The sequence below is a fragment of the Ranitomeya variabilis genome, chromosome 2, assembly GCF_051348905.1.
Source record: "Ranitomeya variabilis isolate aRanVar5 chromosome 2, aRanVar5.hap1, whole genome shotgun sequence".
NCBI lineage: Eukaryota > Metazoa > Chordata > Amphibia > Anura > Dendrobatidae > Ranitomeya > Ranitomeya variabilis.
In genome coordinates, this window is record NC_135233.1 from 443,567,919 (window position 1) to 443,587,530 (window position 19,612).

The 19,612-nt window shown below is 46.4% G+C and overlaps 1 protein-coding gene across 3 annotated transcripts; it reads right to left on the reverse strand.

Annotated features, from left to right (window-relative positions):
* Positions 1–221: 221 nt before the first annotated feature.
* Positions 222–18,083, reverse strand: LOC143806524 (ubiquitin-conjugating enzyme E2 variant 3-like). Of its 3 annotated transcripts, none has more exons than XM_077287153.1 (12): positions 17,726–18,083; positions 16,688–16,772; positions 16,536–16,601; positions 15,948–16,111; positions 6,855–6,990; positions 6,668–6,768; positions 6,306–6,414; positions 5,373–5,543; positions 3,169–3,342; positions 2,698–2,785; positions 2,488–2,611; positions 222–1,913 (listed from the first exon to the last, which is right to left on the reverse strand). In XM_077287153.1, exons 1-12 carry the CDS (start codon positions 17,852–17,854, stop codon positions 1,746–1,748), a joined length of 1,515 nt encoding a protein of 504 aa, XP_077143268.1. In that variant the 5' UTR covers positions 17,855–18,083; the 3' UTR covers positions 222–1,745. The 3 variants fall into 3 exon arrangements, with proteins under 3 accessions (XP_077143268.1, XP_077143267.1, XP_077143269.1); XM_077287152.1 differs by having other exon boundaries at positions 6,306–6,519; positions 17,726–17,954; XM_077287154.1 differs by lacking the exons at positions 16,536–16,601; positions 16,688–16,772 and having other exon boundaries at positions 17,726–17,896.
* Positions 18,084–19,612: the final 1,529 nt, after the last annotated feature.

Below are 19,612 nucleotides of genomic sequence, written 5' to 3' on the forward strand. Positions count from 1 at the left end.
CTCCACAGCCCTGGTTAGACAATCCATGCATGTGTTGTGGCTGTCGAACCGCCACAAGCCATGCAGCCGCGAGGACTCAGGCCTTATATTTTGAGCATGCTGAATACACTCGGTTAGCACAAGAGCATGCTCAGATAACACCTTATCCCAGCTCGTTCACTAGTTGTCACTCATTTACGTCAGTGTACAATGCAGAGGATATGTGAATGATTATACTCAAATTGTACAGCTAGAAAAGTTACTTTATTCTTTTCTCCAAATGATTCCATTCACTGAATGAAATAATTTCCCACCTTGTACATGATTAACCGCTAATAGGTCCATAGATATAAAAAAAAGGTAGGGAATCAGTACTCCGTATACAAAAAAGTAAAAATGCGAATAAGCGTTAACGCAACTGCAGCAACGTATCGTGTTTATACATATATTCTTAAAAATTAAGACAGGACTGTTAGTGGTTCCCATTTGCAGCCCTGCGACAAAGACAGATCAATTCATCTAAAGTTCAATTTCAGTATAAATATTTCAGGACGTCTTCCTGTATCCAAAGAAATGATAATTGAGCAAACACCAACCTCATCAGGCTAATTTATGAGAGAAAGTGCAACTAAACTGAGTCGACTAATGGCAGACTGGACCAGCTATGGGTGGACCATAAAGATCTACATTGACAACTTTAGTACATATTAATGTTTTTGACCCAGATTTATTATGACTTGTGGCCTTTGGAAGCCAGTCTGAAAGAAAGATGGGCCAAATCCATTATAAAGAGGCGTGCAGCTCTTAGTAAGTTTGTTGCATCTTACATGGGCCTTCTCCCAGAAATGTCACTACAGTCAGGGGCTGGTGGTCATTATCATGAATTTATATCATGCATTGTCTCATCAACTGTGGCAGATCTGGTCAGGACTGGCTAAAAAAAAAAACACAATTTTTGCACAATTTCTAAGAGTTTAAGGCAGAATTCTGGAAAAAAAACTCCTTAATGAATCAGTCTAATCTCCTAACTGTACAATGTCTGAAAGTCAGACAATAGTGATGAGAGACTGTGCTGGAATAAGGTATTATCAGAGCATGCTCAGGTCCTAGGCATGCTCAAAAAAGTATGTTCAAGTCCCCGCAGCTGCATGTCTCACAGCTGGTCTACAGCCACAACACATGCAAGGATTGCCTAACAAACAGGGAATCCCTGCAGGTGTTGCAGCTGTCGAACAGCTGTGGGGACTCGAACATATTTTTCGAGCACGCAAAACAGTCTATTAGCACACGAGCATGCTCAGATAACACCTTATTAAAGCATGCTCAGCAAACACCTTCTCAGAGCATGCTCGCTCATCACTATTAGCTTTATTAAATCTTCTGCACTGAATTAGACACACAGGGATGTAGTGAGCAGGATCCTGACCACGGTGATGTAGAGGTTGTCATCCACCCCCAGCCTCATTGTCCATATAAAAGCAACAGTATTCAGGAAAGACAAAGAGAAATGCGGAATATAAAGGGCTTGATGCACAAGGCACCGGTCACGCACAGCGGCAGCAGCCTTTCTGGGGGCCGTCAGAAGGTGCCCACCCAATGCGATGGCTTCCGGTGACTCAGTGTGGTCATGGTTGCTGATGGGGTGCGCCAAACTGGAAATGTGAAATATAGATGAACCCCGCCGTCCCTTGTTCTCAGATCATTTCAGAAAGCAACTCTGCACTGCAGAGATTACAGGCGTCTCCGAGCCCGGCTCCCGCTGCAGATTACAGATTCAGCTGCTGCTGCAGGTTGTGGATGGAGGCGGCACTTCTGTGGAGAGTGTCGGATATATGATCTTCATGCTGTAGGATTTGGGGGCTCCCGAGTACCCCGCTGTCTCCCAGCACACAGGGCACGCTCAGAAACACGTCATTCTGAATATTGAAGAATCCCTGAGGACAGAACACAAAATACAGTCTGATGTGTACGATACGTGATCATTATTCTGCCTATAGTATGAGTGGGTGTTATAATAAAGTCTGGAACCTTCCGATCCGATTTGGGGTTCCATTTCGCGGCCATTTCTCCGCTTGCTGTCAGTGAATGGGGATTCTTGTTTACGTCCAGAAACGTCTGGATCACACAACGTCATGTGTGAACAAGCCGTAAGCATTAGATTTCGCTCTCAGAATAAACCTTGCAGCCATGTGAATCTGGATCATGTGAATTCCCATTCATTGACAGCATGGGGGCGGGGGGGGGGGGGGGGATGGGGAGCATTGAAGGAAACGACTGAATAATGGCCGACTAGTTTTCATCCATTGTTATCAAGTATGTTGGAGCTACAAACAGACAAGGTTTCTTAAAACTAGAAATCTGATTGGAAATATCAGGTTTATTCCCTGCTGATTTATGACATTTTCAGATGGAATAAAGACTATTTAGAGTTCCTTTAAGTTCTGCGCTAAACGTTTTTCATTATTGTCTTGTTTCCTAAGCGTTCACCTTTCAACAGAAGTTTGTTACCTTAGCCAGTGAAGAAACCGAGTGAACCTTCCTCTTATTTTGCACAATGGTGTCTACGAGGTCAGCTACGGACAGGCCGATAGACCACGACCTCTGACCTTTATCTATAATGATCTCCATGGCCCTGTAACAGTTAATAAAGAATCAATACAAACAAAAAAACACAAATAACTCAACATTACATAACTGTAATAAGACCTCACTCATTACCGGTTTGTCAGCTGTTCTTGGAAGAGCTTGGGATATATCTTTCCAGGTTTGTCATTATTTTCCGAGGCAGGATCACTCCAGGCCGCCACTAAAATAAATTCATAACGTTCAATATGTGTCCATTTTTTTTCTCAAGTGGTTTATTTGCCGGCAATTGTTGCAGGACAGTTGAAAAAAAAAAAAATCATCACGTGTAACTGACTTTGTTTAGAATGTAGTCAGAACCCCCCCATTCTACAATGGTTTGATCCACAATGATATAGTTAAATAAGGGAAATGGCCTGTGCAATATGGAACAGACCACTGCACAAAGATAATGGGGAATATGACTACACTAAAAACCTGTTTGGGAAGTCAGATATAGGGGTTTTCTCTGATTTCTCAAATAAACTGTATTATATATTACACAAGCTGCTAATATACAATGTGGCTATTAAATTTAGAGTTCCATAATTATTCATTCCTTCTCACCTTTATTTGCGCCTTGCTCCCCAATGACCCAACCGGTCTGTGATTCCTCTGAAGAACTGGTTAATGTCTTAACGATATGCTGAAACCTTGCAGAGTCCAAGTTACATCCGATTCCAATGACTTGACTGGAGGGAAGGCCACTTAGTTTCCAGGCCACATAGGTCATTATTTCCACTGCAAATCAAGAAGAAATGTTGCCAATATATTATGTATAGGTGATGGTGAATTATACAGAATTTTAAAAGGAATCATACTAATGTACCACCTGAAATATGTTACACCAAGAAACCTCCAAACCCTTCACACACACACCCCCCCCAAAAAAAATCTAAATTAAAAATACACTGCTCAAAAAAAAAAAAAAAAATAAGGGAACACAAACACCACAATGTAACTCCAAGTCAATCACACTTCTGTGAAATCAAACTGTCCAGTTATGAAGCAATACCGATTGTGAATCAATTTCTCCTGCTGCAAATGGAACACACAACAGGTAAAAATGATAGGCAATTAGAAAGACACCCCCTATAAAGGAGTGCTTCTGGAGGGGGTGACCACGGACCATTTTTCTGTTCTCATCCTTTTTGGTTGTTGTTTTGGTCACTTTTGCATTTGTCATTGTTCTCATCCCTGGTGGTACAGTACAGTAGCATGAGGCGGTGTCTACAACCCACAGAAGTTGCTAAGGTAGTGCAGCTCATCCAGGATGGAACATCAATGCGAACTGTGGCAAGAAGAGTAGCTGTGTCAGCAGTGTCCAGAGCATGGAGCAGATACCAGGAGACAGGTCTGTACACCAGGAGGGGGCCATCGGAGGGCAACAGCCCAGAAGCAGGACCGCTACCTCCTCCTTTGTGGAAGGAGGAACAGGAGGAGCACTGCCAGAGCCCTGCAAAATGACCTTGTGTCTGCTTAAAATGTCAGAAACAGACTCCATGAGGGTGGTATGAGGGCCTGGTGTCCACAAGTGGGTGTTGTGCTTATAGCACAAAACCGTGCAGGGAGATTGGCTTTTGCCAGAGAACACCAAGATTGCCAGATTCGACATTGGCGCCCTGTGCTCTTCACGGATGAGAGCAGGTTCACACTGAGCACATGTGACAGACGTGACAGAGTCTGGAGACACTGTGGAAAACGTTCTGCTGCCTGCAACATCCTCCAGCATGACCGGTTTACCAGTGGGTCAGTAATGGGGTGGGGAGGCTTTTGTTTTTTTGAGGACCGTACAACCCTCTATGTGTTAGCCAAAAGGTAGCCTGACTGCCATTAGGTACTGGGATGAGACCCTCAGACCCATTATGAGACCATATGTAGGTTCTGTGGGCCCTGGTTTCTAGACCTCATGTGGCTGGAGTGTGTCAATAGTTCCTACATGATGAAGGCATTGAAGCTATGGACTGGCCCGCCCGTTCCCCGGACCTGAATCCAATCGAGCACATCTGAGACATCATGTCTAATTCCATCCATGTGCCAAGTACCTTCTTTTTACTGTGAATTTTCCTATAGCAATATTGCATTTCCAAAATTCCACATGTACATAATATAGCAGTTAAGTAATGTTCTATGGCAGTAATGCAGTTCCAATTTTTCTAGTTTTACCATTTTAAACAATCCAGAGTGCAGCTTTATATTTTCTTAGAATTGTTATATTAGCCGACACCTATTCACACTAGTTGGGATGTGCTGGTCAATTTTTTCAGTTCGTTCCATCCACCAATGCCACGTTGCACCACAGACTGTCCAGGAGTTGATTGACACTTTAATCCAGGTCTCGTCGGAGATCCCTAAGGAGAACATCCGCCGCTTCATCAAGAGCATGCCCGGGCGTTGTAGGGAGGTCATACAGGCACGTGGAGGCCACACACACTATTGAGCATCATTTCCTTTTCATGAGGCATTTCCACTGAAGTTGCATCAGCCTGTAATTTGATTTCGAGCATCATTCCAAATCCAAACCTCCATGGGATATTCATTTTGATTTACATTGATCATTTTTATCTTTTATTGTTCTCAGTGCATTCTACTATGTAATGAATAAAGATTTGAAACTGGAATATTTCATTCAGTGATATCTGGGAGGTGGTATTTTAGTGTTCCCTTTATTTTTTTGAACAGTGAATAAAACTACTAAAATTTTCACAACTAAGTCATGGAAAATAATAGAAGTCAAGCAATTATAACATGCACCTATGATCTGCTCTTACCAGGCTGGGAGGCAATGACCAGCACGCTGTTCGGGCAATGATAGGACACGGCTGGTACAAATCCACGCAGAAGGTTCACGTTACTTTGTAAGACTTCCAGGTATGACTGAGCACTCCTCCATGCATTTAAAGTTATCACTATGACTTTCGAGCCGGCAACACAGGACAGATCTAAAAAGAAGAACATTGCGTACCGTCTCCAGTCACATCCACAAAAGCCAAAGTAATCATACACGCTTACGTTAATATTAACCCCCTTAAAAAAGCAACCCATTTTTATTTTTTTGCGGTTTTATCCTCCCCTTTTTCCGAGAGCCACAACTTTTTCCACCACCCCCCACTCTATCAATATGAGGACTTTTTTTTTTTTTTTGCCAAGACAAATTGTTATTTTGAATAGCGCCGTTCACTTTACCATATGGTGTACTGAATAATTATTATTTTTTTTCAACGTAAAAGTAATCTGGCTACACAATTCTCATCATCGGTACAGTTATGGCAATAAACTTGTAGTTTTTTTGTGCGTGTTTTTTAACTATTTTAGTGCCGTATAAAAATTCTGAACTTTGTTTAAGAAAAAAAAATAAAAAAAATATACATACATACATATATATATATATATATATATATAAGAACACAGCAGCACATGTACATGAATCTAGGCCATGTGAAAACACGGACAAATATCCATTATGAATCATACACTCAAAAATATTTTTTCACAAATTCTCAAAAAATTTTTTCATCATAAAACTTACAGTAATAGATGAATTGAAGATTCTTAGCGCATAAATTGGCCAATTCATGTGTGCCCATCAACCACGGCAAGGTGATCTCCTTCTGATGGGTCCTACTCCTGCAGTTTGCAGCGTGCACGTGTTCACATTAGGAGTGCTGGTTGATATATATATATATATAAAATACATCTCCTACCTTTACTGATTTCCACATCCGGAATCGTGAAAAGTTGCAGGTCAGTGGTTCCTCCACCTTTTGATCCTCCATCACTGACATCGATAAGAACAAGCGAGTCCGCAACCCTCTGTGCAGGAACATAATCATGTATTATGATGATGCAGATCTGTGTTCTCAGGGAGTCCGCTTCCCAATTATCTCTCAGGGGTGTTATATGAGACCACATGCTACGCTGGGCAAATGACAAGCGACAGGAGAAATCCAGAAATCCGATAAATGCCACTAATCTGGTGCAGGATGGTCCAGAAATCCTGATAACCGTTCTCAGGATTATTAGGATTTAAAGCAAGGAAATGTATAAAATTTAGCCATTTTTGTACCTTTGCAGATAGAGCCAATAGACAAGCCAGAGCCAAATCTCCTCCTCCGATCACTGCGACTTTACTGCGACTTTTCCCACTTACGTCTACACCGGACACACCTGGTAATGTAATGATACTGTTATATTATATCGAGGGGCAAAGTGGGCCTCTCTCTACATCACGGGGCACCTCCATATATCCTTACCATCAGTGACCTGGGAGATGAAGGTGAGAAGCTCCTTCTGCCTGGAGGCTTCCGCAGCGGAGAGGGAATAAAGCGGGAGCTCATCCTCAAAGGTTGCTGCCATTTCTTTGATCAGGCTGCGTATAGTAGTTTTGGGCTGTAAGAGACCAAATATTACAGATGGCAGTGACTGGTACTATAGCAGATGGTACAGTAATGGCCGCTCACCCCCTGGGAACGGGACATACAGGTCTCAGATGTTTCTACCTTTTAAAAGTATGTTGAAAGTTCTGAAATTTTAAATTTCTTATTTTCTAGATCCCTCGTGAGGTGAGGGAGGGTATCATTTTTTGACAGCGTTCATTGTTGCAGGGGGGGGGGGAAAAAAAAAAAAAAAAAAAAAAAGGACTTTGTAACATAATACAGATCAGTAAGGTCATGGGGATACTGGATTTTTTATTTTTTTTCCCCCTCAAAAAAAAAAAAAAATAGGGATTTTTGTGTACTCACCGTAAAATCCTATTCTCTGAGCCATTCATTGGGGGACACAGATCCCACCCTGTTATTAGCTTCTGCTTGTTTTATAATATGACATGCTATATGCTCATATGTTGTTATGGATCTCCTACTGCTTTTGCACCGAACTGGTTTTCTGAGAGCCAGCAGGAGGGTGTATACTGCAGGGGAGGAGCTAACTTTCTTTGTATCACTTAGTGTCAGCCTCCTAGTGGCAGCAGCATACACCCTTGGTCTGTGTCCCCGAATGACTGGCTCGGAGAAAAGGATTTTACGGCGAGTACACAAAAATCCCGTTTTCTCCTTCGCCTCATTGGGATACAGACCGTGGGACGTCCCAAAGCAGTCCCTGGGTGGGGACAACATCAGATCAGGCCCTGTGTAACCGCTACTTACAAGTGCACCACCGCGGCCTGCAGAATCCGCCTGCCCAGACTCACATCTACGGAAGTCTGGGAATTATAGTGCTTCAAGAATGCATGCGGACTGGACGAGCACGCAAGCTTGCAGGTGTGCTTTCCTGACACCTGCTGCCTAGAACCCAAGAAACCTCGATAGTCAGGGAGATAAGCTGACATCTAACACGGAAGGACTCCTGGATGGTGTAACAAATCCACCAGGCTAACATAGCCGATGAAACGGCTAAGAAAGTTGACCAGATAGGGCAGGACGACCACGCCTCTAGGGTGCAAGAGGAACATGACAGCCGCCATGACCCTTGCGAACACACTGGGTGCGGTAGCAAAGCCAAAGGGCAAGGTCGTGACTTAAAAATGCTGTTCGCAAATGGAAAAGAGAAGGAATTTTTGAAGAGGAGAAAAATAGGAATGTGAAGGCAAGCACCCCGAAAGTCGATGGATGCCAGAAACTCCACCTTTTTCGTTGAAGTAATGGCTGAGCAGAGGACTCCATCTGAAGAAGGAGGACCTTGTCAGAAGTTTGAGGTCCAGGAATGGTCTTACTTTTCGGTCCCTTTTTGGAACCAAGATCCCCCTAAATCTAGCCTGTCCTGGACAACCCTACCACTGCTGGTGGGGTCTATAGGAAACACGCGATCCTTTGTTCCTGCGTAGGGAACGCTTCCAATTTCTCACCGAATAACCGACCACTCTGGTAAGGGAGTGATGCCAGAGGCTTTTTGAATGCAGAGTACGCTTCCATTCTCTGAGATATAATTCCCTACTGAGTGTAATGGCATTTGCTGCTGACACCGCTGCGCAACCAGCCACATCCAAGAAAAGTGAACCACAGACTCCCGCTCAAGAGATTTGATTGACCAGCTGTACTGTCTACGGAAAAAGGTTACTGTTGTGAATCAAAGTAGTTAAGGTCTCCGACCAGGAGACCATTGCTCTAGCAACCCATGCGGTGGATAAGGGAGGGTAGAGCGCTGAACCCGAGGCCGCAAGACAGAACGAACCAGATTTGCTATCTGAGTATGTGGTATTTTTAATTAATGACCCATTGGGCAGAGATACTGATAAGTATACCACAGGAGATTCTACCCGGATAATCTGCCAAGTGGCAGAATGTGCGGCTGCATCCAGCAGGTCAGGAAAAATCCGTCTCTTGCCATTGCTGCTCTCTTGACGCTGCAGAGTTAAAATGATGAACCCTCGATCCACCATCCTCTTAAAGGGAACCTGTCACCCTCAAAATTGATGAGGTAAGCCCACCGTCATCAGGGGCTTATCTACAGCATTCTGTAATGCTGTAGATAAGCCCCCGATGTTACCAGAAAGAGGAGAAAAAGAGGTTAGATTATACTCACCCAGGGGCGGTCCCCGCTGCGGTCCGGTCGGATGAGTGTCTCAGGTCCGCTCCGGCGCCTCCTATCTTCATTCCATGACGTCCTCTTCTGGTCTTCACACCGCTGCTCTGGCGCAGGCGTACTTTGTCTTCCCTGTTGAGGGCAGAGTAAAGTACTGCAGTGCGCAGGTGCTGGGCCTCTCTGACCTTTCCGGCGCCTGCGCACTGCAGTACTTTACTCTGCCCTCAACAGGGCAGACAAAGTATGCCTACGCCGGAGCCGCAGCGTGAAGACCAGAAGAGGACATCATGGAATGAAGATGGGAGGCGCTGAACCGGGCCTGAGACGCCCATCGGAGCGGGACCGCCCCTGGGTGAGTATAATCTAATGTCTTTCTCCTCTTTCAGGTAACATCGGCGGCTTATCTACAGCATTACAGAATGCTGTAGATAAGCCCCTGATGACGGTGAGCTTACCTCACCATCGACTTTGGGGGTGACAGGTTCCCTTTAACAGGGAAGTGGAGAGGGATTGTCCGCCTTCTTGCATCATCTGCTAAATAGTGGTGAAGCAGAGGGGGGGTGCTCGGATGCCAAAATGGGTGCCTCTGTACATCCACAGAGTTCAAGTCCCCGTGTGGACAGGGCTGGTTGTCCAGCGTTAGGCCTGGCTGCAGAAGAGGATACATGAGGCGACACTCCATGTGCTCGTCTGTTGATGGTGTGGGGAGATCGGTGCCCTTTAAAGGACATGTCGCTCCTAAAAATCAGACCAGGCATGGCATCCCACGTCGTAAGGGGTATACGTGGAGGGGACACCCCACGTGTTTGCATATTGGCTGAAAAAGGATACCGCGCTACCTGTCCGGGTGAATGGCAAATGCTCAGCTGGGAGTTTAGTTTCCTCATGAGGGACACTGTGTGATCTAGAGCAGAACAGGAGTCCTCGTCAATCTACAGAGATTGGTTGATGATATAAATAGTCGAATCCATCCTTTTCTGAAGCTCTGGCGATTCCAGATCCAAGGCAATATCCGATCCATATTTAGAGTCTTGTTCTCAGCAAATCATTGGTGATTGAGATCAGGAAATGAAGTTTCCATTTTCTAGATGCCTGTACGTTTCTAGAATACTTGCGGCCCCTGCTAGCTGACGGCTCCCATGTAGGAGAGGGACCATCTATATCGGTCCTGCGAGCACTCCGAGCCACAGAGGGTTCACATCTCTGTCAGAGAAGCCATGGATTGCGGTCAGTGACGAAGCCCACTCAGGGAACTAGGTATTCTGGGATAAGCTGGGATCGGCAGCGGAGGGCTCATGAGCTCATTTAGGGTGACCAGCTACGGACTGGACAAGTGCCTTTAAAGGGACTCTGTCACCTGAATTTGGAGGGAACAATTTTCAGCCATAGAGGCGGGGTTTTCGGGTGTTTGATTCACCCTTTCCTTACCCGCTGGCTGCAATATTGGATTGAAGTTCATTCTCTGTCCTCCATAGTACACGCCTGCGTAAGGCAAGATTGCCTTGTGCAGGCATGTACTACGGAGGACAGAGAATGAACTTCAATCCAATATTGCAGCCAGCATGCAGCCAGCGGGTAAGGAAAGGGTGAATCAAACACCCGAAAACCCCGCCTCTATGGCTGAAAATTGTTCCCTCCAAATTCAGGTGACAGAGTCCCTTTAAGACCAGGGAATGCTGGTCATGCGCCTTTAAGTACAGGGGGAAAATGCAGGGGGAGGGAGCAGTACTTCCTTACCCGTGTACTGATGTTGCAGCGTCATTGTGCCCCTTTAATGCAAAACAGTCGCCCCTGTGTGAGCCGGCCGGGTGGACCAAGATGGCCACCGGAAGTTGCAGAGGTGATTAAGTCTCGCAAAGAGCAAGAGGCGCCAATTCGGGGGGCGGAGCCACAGACGCAATGTGGGCGAAGCCTCCTGACTTCCATGAATAGGCCTAAGTCGGGGCCTAAATTTCTGCAGCCGGCGGGAGCAATTAGAAGTGAGGGGCGTTGAAGTGGCCGAGAAAAGGGAGCGCTCCCGTGACAGATGAGAAGCGCCAGAAAAGTGGGCGGAGCCTCCTTAGCACGCCATAGTGCGGGCACGGCTACCGGCCTACACATCGGCCGAAGCCAGGGGCTAAATTTTTGCAGCCGGCCGCAGCGTTACCTCGAGGTGGGCCACAGGGAAGCCATGGCTGTGGTTGCCTGTCAGCATGTGAATATCCCACTGCAGAGGCCCACCGCTAACTGGATCCACTCACCATCGGTGCGCGTCCCGGAATGGAGCTGCCGCGGATGACTGGGTTTCAGTACCCAGGAAAGGGAACGCACTCTACTGTTCTGCTGCAGGTCAGGTACTGCAGCGTGGACGGTGCAGGGATAAAGGGGTAATCCTAAATCCATCATCCCTTTGTTAGGGAGGTGGAGAGGAACCGTCTGCCTCCTTGTACCATCCGCTTTAACAGTGGTGGTACAGTGGGAGCTGGTCGGATGTCGAAGACAGGGTGCCTCTGTACCCAGGGCCAGTTGTCCAGCATTAGGCCTGGCTGCAGAAGAGGATACGTGCGGGGAGATCGGTGCCCTTGAAAGGACCCATCGCCCCTAAAAATCAGCTAAGGCGTGGCACGTCGCAGGAGAGGATACGGAGAGGCGACACTCTCCGTGCTCGCCTGTTGATGGTTCGGGGAGATTGGAGCCTTGCAAGGATCCGTCGCCCCATTCGTCCGTGGAAAAATTAAAAAGGTAAAAAAGTTAAACAGTAAAATAAAAGAATTTTGGGTCTGAATAGCATACCCGTGTGCCTCCTACGGACACTAGGGTAAGTTCACACAGGGCGTTTTTGCAGCTTTTTGTTTTCTGCAGCAAAACCTTATCTTCTTGGCAGGAAAGAAGCGGTTTCAAAAACGCAGGTTTAGGTGCATTTTGGGTGCGTTTTTTTTTTCTCTTTGTCCATGCTAATGACCTTGGGTTTTCAGCAGCAAATAATGATACCTGCGTTTTTGCTGCGTTTTTCTCAACACCCATTCAAGTTAATGGGTGAAAAAACGCAGCAAAAACACTGAAAGAAGTGACATGCTCTAAATCCAAAAAACGCAGCAAAGCACAAAATACTGATCTCACAAAAACCCAATGTGTGTGCGCATGAGATATCTGAAATCTCATAGGCTTTGCTGGTATTGTAAAAAGCAGCTGAAAATTAGCATTAAAAAAAAAAAAAAGCAGCAAAAACGCCCTGTGTGAACTTACCCTAAGCAAGAACTGGTTAGCTGAGAGCCAGCAGGAGGGCGTATACTGCAGGGGAGGAGACCACTTTCTTTGTATCACTTAGTGTCAGCCTCCTAGTGCCATCCGCTTTCACAGTGGTGGGACAGTGGGGGCTGCTCGGACGCCATAGAGAGGGGCCTCTGTACATCCACGGAGTTCAGTCCCCGGGTGGACAGGGCCAGTTGTCTGGCATTAGGCCTGGCTCCAGGAGAGGATACATGGAGGGCTGCTCCATGTGGTCGCCTGTTGCTGGTGTGGGGAGATCAGGACCGTGAAGGAACCGTCGCCCCTGAAGTGAGCTCAGGCATGGCTTCCCACGTCGCAGGAGAGGGTACGGGGAGGTATACTCGGCTGTTGATGGTCAGGGGGGAGATCGGAACCTTGAAAGGATCCGTCGCCCCCTTCACTCCGTTAATTAAATAATAAAAATTTACAGAAAAGTAAAAAATAAAATAAAAACGTTGGGGTCTGAAACAGACCCGTGTGCCTCCTACAGACACTAAGCAAGAACTGGTTAGCTGGGAGCCAGCAGGAGGGTGTATACTGTAGTGATGTGTCGTTCATGAACGAGCCAACACAAAGAGCCGGCTCCCTGCTGTGAACGATGGGAGCCGGCACGCCAGTGAGAGCCACTAAAATTCCTGAATGGCTCTCACTGGGCGTAAAATCCCGGGCTTTGGCATGTGTAACTCCGCCCACCTGAGCAAAACTCGACCCACTCTTCAATTTAATTGGCTCTAAGAAGTGGGCGGAGTTTCTGCAGTAGGTGGGCGGAGTTTCGGACGCCTGAACAGATATTCAATAGGGATCCATTTAGGATCCAAAAAGAGCCGGCTCTTTTTGGTGAGAAGAGCCATGAGAGCCGGATCACCAAAAAGAGCCGGACTGCCCATCACTAGTATACTGCAGGGGAGGAGAGAACTTTCTTTGTATCACTTAGTGTCAGCCTCCTAGTGGCAGCAGCAGCATACACCATGGTCTGTGTCCCCCATTGAGGCGAAGGAGAGAAAAAAAAAAAAAAAAGTTCAGAAATAAAATTATATATATATATATATATATATATAGTGTGGGAAGCGGACGCCGGGGGACGCATGTAAGTATGTACTGTTTGTTTTTTTTACATTTTACGCTGGTAACCAGGGTAAACATCGGGTTACTAAGCGCGGCCCTGCGCTTACTAACCCGATGTTTACCCTGGTTACCAGTGTAAAATATCGCTGGTATCGTTGCTTTTGCTGTCAAACACAACGATACACGGCGATCGGACGACCAAATAAAGTTCTGAACTTTATTTAGCGACCAGCGACATCACAGCAGGATCCTGATCGCTGCTGCGTGTCAAACTAAACGATATCGCTAGCCAGGACGCTGCAACGTCACGGATCGCTAGCGATATCGTTACAAAGTCGTTTCGTGTGAAGGTACCTTTACCCTAAAAATAAGGAGGAGGAAGCGTTACATACACTAGATGTATGAGATGCCTCATGCAGTACTTAGAAGCCACCAGAGAGAGTAGGGAGGATGCCTCTCTTTTTGTGTGCTTTCAGGGTCCCCGAAAGGGGAAAAAAGCCTCCAAAGCCACTCTGGCGAGATGGATCACGGACGCTATCAGCCTGTCATACTCATCAAGTGGAATGTCCGTTCCAGGGGAGGTCAAGGCTCACTCAACGAGGGCAGTGGCAGCTTCTTGGGCGGAGAAGGCCGGAGCTTCTATTGACCAGATATGTAGAGCTGCTACTTGGTCATCACCTTCCACATTCTATAGACACTATAGATTGGACCTTACCTTCAGTAAAAGGGTTCTGGAAGCGGTGGTCCCTCCCTGAATGTACAATCTATGAAATCTCTCCGTGGTGCCGTCATGGGCGACAGAGAAAAATATAGTTCTTACCAATAACAGTATTTCTCTGAGCCCATGACGGCACCTGTACATTCCCTCCCTTCACTTTTGGGTGTGTACGTTAATATAAGTCATAGGTTATTTATGATAGGTAAATTAAGTTAATTTAAAGTAATGTTGAAACTAATAAGCTGTTCCATAGTCTCCCATCGTTCTCTAGTAAACAATTGATGCGGGACAGTGGTACCGCCTTTTTATCTGTAGGTTTCCTGTCCTTGGTGGGCGGATCCCCTCTCCGTGGTGCCGTCATGGGCTCAGAGAAGTACCGTTATCGGTAAGAACTATATTTTTTATCTCTTTTCTCTAAAAAACAGTTTAAAGGGATTATACACTATTGTAAAAGTTAAACTAAATGAGCTAAGGGTGATGTGTAATAAAAAAGAAAAAAAAAACCCTATACTTCCAGACTGATGTTCTTCTGCCGTCAGTACTGTGTCTTTCGCCGGTCACCTGGCATCAATATCTGGCTGGGTGTATCAGTGGACGCAGCCTTCACGTTCTGTCTGATCTGGAAGAACTTTTCCTGTGTAACTTTTTATAGCAATGGACCAGCCCTTTAAAAACCAGAGCTTGGCAGTCAAAAAAAAACGAAAATGGCCCAGACTTTAAGGGGTTAAATACATGCGATCATCATACACTTTGTCCAAATCACAATATGGCATCCAAAAATGTTTTTTAAAGTGAGCCTAACGTACTGCCACAGTTGTTTCTGAATATATATATATATATATATATATATATATATATATATATATATATATATATATATATATATATATATAGTCATTTTTTGAGACCCGCAACTTTAATTTTTCCGTTTATCGAGCTGTATGAGTTTTCAGGGTGAGATGACATTTTTTATTGATACCATGTGGCACTGCTGTGATTGCGATGATTAAATGTCAGTGTCAGGTATTGACATCAGTATTTAAAGTGGTTAATGAGCAGTCATCTGATCTATTTCTGGTCGCTGCTGTTAGCGATAGCTGCTAGCTGTATAACACAGCCAGCACCAACCATGTATGGGGAAGCATACATCTCAGTACATTTTAAATCCAGCTTTTCCAGAACCCTGAAGGACAATCTGACCCCAGATTCCATGCATCTGGAGAATTAGATACAGCAGTCCAGATGGGAACCCCTGTGCGAGCTATAGGGCGGCCATATTGGCTGTCACCCAGCTTTCCCAGAAGCAGATGATGCTACTATGATTTCCCTGTAAATTAACATTTTTCACAGCTGCAGTAAGGCGACAACTGACAATCTCCGAGGAGCCTTCACCTTAACCTAAACCCTCCTAAGATATAGCATTTAGTCATTGCGGCCACTCGTCATCTTTCCTGCTATTTTTGGCAATACAGATTCCAGCCACAACTAGAAACTCCGGTCCGGTGAGTTAATTACAGGCTGAAACTAATCTGGTCGTCGTCATGTGAGCGGTAACACTCGGTGAGCACATCACATGACACAAGTACCAACATTAATCATCATAGGCTTTATAACAACTCGCTCACAGCAACCAATCAGAATCCAGCTCTTATTTTTTAGAGGCCATTTGGAAAATGAAAGCAGGGACGTGATTGGTTGCTATGGCAGCTTGTGGGATTCATGCATCTCAAGTAATGTTTCTAGGTCGGACGCTCCGATCTTCAACATAGTGACGAGTGTATGTGGCGGCACTTACATGGCACCAGTTCTGAAGGGATGGCAGGTAGATCCGTCCATGGCTGTCTACGTGTTTTCCAACCCGAATCCCCATGTTCTGTGTCGGCTTCAGAAAACAAAGTGGGGGAGCAAACGGATGAGAATCCAGGATCCACAGGCAGATGGGGATGTTATAGAGAGTCCCTGCAAGACAATGTTATATAGAATATGAAGAGAGAGCTATATATATTTTACACACACACACCTAACCCGATTGTCAGCGTCATCCTCCTCCTGCACCCCGAGTGTCAGCGTCATCCTCCTCCTGCACCCCGAGTGTCAGCGTCATCCTCCTCCTGCACCCCGAGTGTCAGCGTCATCCTCCTCCTGCACCCCGAGTGTCAGCGTCATCCTCCTCCTGCACCCCGAGTGTCAGCGTCATCCTCCTCCTGCACCCCGAGTGTCAGCGTCATCCTCCTCCTGCACCCCGAGTGTCAGCGTCATCCTCCTCCTGCACCCCGAGTGTCAGAGTCATCGTCCTGTACCCCAAATATGTGCTCAACCTCCCTACAGACCCAGGTATACACTAGATCTGGTCTTTATACAGTCAGGTTCTTGTTCTCATTACCCTGGAATTTCATAGGAACAGTTCCTGAGAGATTCAGCAAATCCTTCTGAGATCCATCTGTAAATGCTGAAAATAACATTAAAATTGTCAATTGAGACCCCTGAACGCAGCGACATCACAGAATCCTATGATAATGAGGCGGAGCTCCTTACTGTAGGTGTCCACAGAATAGAGGAAGTCGGGGAAGGCGCGGTGCACGTCCTTCAGATCCTCAATAGTCAGGTCTCGGAACTTATACTGGGGGAAGAAAGGAGGATTAGTTATCCCATGTCCTTACAGGTGCAGCACTGGCTGTACCCCGTCCTTACAGGTGCAGCACTGGCTGTACCCCGTCCTTACAGGTGCAGCACTGGCTGTACCCCGGCCTTACAGGTGCAGCACTGGCTGTACCCCGGCCTTACAGGTGCAGCACTGGCTGTACCCCGGCCTTACAGGTGCAGCACTGGCTGTACCCCGGCCTTACAGGTGCAGCACTGGCTGTACCCCGGCCTTACAGGTGCAGCACTGGCTGTACCCCGGCCTTACAGGTGCAGCACTGGCTGTACCCCGGCCTTACAGGTGCAGCACTGGCTGTACCCCGGCCTTACAGGTGCAGCACTGGCTGTACCCCGGCCTTACAGGTGCAGCACTGGCTGTACCCCGGCCTTACAGGTGCAGCACTGGCTGTACCCCGGCCTTACAGGGGCAGCACTGGCTGTACCCCCGGCCTTACAGGTGCAGCACTGGCTGTACCCCGGCCTTACAGGTGCAGCACTGGCTGTACCCCGGCCTTACAGGTGCAGCACTGGCTGTACCCCGGCCTTACAGGTGCAGCACTGGCTGTACCCCGGCCTTACAGGTGCAGCACTGGCTGTACCCCGGCCTTACAGGTGCAGCACTGGCTGTACCCCGTCCTTACAGGTGCAGCACTGGCTGTACCCCGTCCTTACAGGTGCAGCACTGGCTGTACCCCGTCCTTACAGGTGCAGCACTGGCGGTACCCCGTCCTTACAGGTGCAGCACTGGTTGTACCCCCGTCCTTACAGGTGCAGTAATAGTTATACAATGTCAGTATCACTATTATACTAGTTATACACTTGTAGTCACGTGATACCGGTATCAGTCCAGGACTAGTTAGTTACATGGAATTGTAGTAGTCCTGTGATCAGCCCTCACCTCCCCCCATACAGTGACCCCACATCAGCCCTCACCTTCACCAGCCGCTGTCTCATCAGATCCGCGCTGATGAACTCCATGTCTGGCTCCGGCTCCCGGCTTCTCTTCCTGCTTCCTCTACAGAACCCGGGACTCGAGCTACAGGGACTGGGAGGAGCCGCCATCACTGGGTGCCCGCCACTCTCCTCCTCTTCCTCAGCTGTATACTGAGCACAACTTTCTCCACATGTTTACATTCACTGCACACCTGATATACTGCTCACATATCATACACTGCACACCTGATATACTGCTCACATATCATACACTGCACACCTGATATACTGCTCACATATCATACACTGCACACCTGATATACTGCTCACATATCATACACTGCACACCTGATATACTGCTCACATATCATACACTGCACACCTGATATACTGCTCACATATCATACACTGCACACCTGATATACTGCCACATATCATACACTGCACACCTGATATACTGCTCACATATCATACACTGCACACCTGATATACTGCTCACATATCATACACTGCACACCTGATATACTGCCACATATCATACACTGCACACCTGATATACTGCTCACATATCATACACTGCACACCTGATATACTGCCACATATCATACACTGCACACCTGATATACTGCTCACATATCATACACTGCACACCTGATATACTGGCCACATATCATACACTGCACACCTGATATACTGCTCACATATCATACACTGCACACCTGATATACTGCTCACATATCATACACTGCACACCTGATATAATGCTCACATATACACTGCACACCTGATATACTGCTCACATATCATACACTGCACACCTGATATACTGCTCACATATCATACACTGCACACCTGATATACTGCCACATATCATACACTGCACACCTGATATACTGCCCACATATCATACACTGCACACCTGATATACTGCTCACATATCATACACTGCACACCTGATATACTGCCCACATATCATACACTGCACACCTGATATACTGGCCACATATCATACACTGCACACCTGATATACTGCTCACATATCATACACTGCACACCTGATATACTGCTCACATATCATACACTGCACACCTGATATAATGCTCACATATACACTGCACACCTGATATACTGCTCACATATCATACACTGCACACCTGATATACTGCTCACATATCATACACTGCACACCTGATATACTGCCACATATCATACACTGCACACCTGATATACTGCCCACATATCATACACTGCACACCTGATATACTGCTCACATATCATACACTGCACACCTGATATACTGCCCACATATCATACACTGCACACCTGATATACTGCCCACATATCATACACTGCACACCTGATATACTGCCCACATATCATACACTGCACAACTGATATACTGCTCACATATGATACACTCCACACCTGATATACTGCTCACATATCATACACTGCACACCTGATATACTGCTCACATATCATACAACTGCACACCTGATATACTGCCACATATCATACACTGCACACCTGATATACTGCCCACATATCATACACTGCACACCTGATATACTGCCCACATATCATACACTGCACACCTGATATACTGCTCACATATCATACACTGCACACCTGATATACTGCTCACATATCATACACTCCACACCTGATATACTGCTCACATATCATACACTGCACACCTGATATACTGCCACATATCATACACTGCACACCTGATATACTGCCCACATATCATACACTGCACACCTGATATACTGCTCACATATCATACACTGCACACCTGATATACTGCTCACATATCATACACTGCACACCTGATATACATACTGCTCACATGTCATACACTGCACACCTGATATACTGCTCACA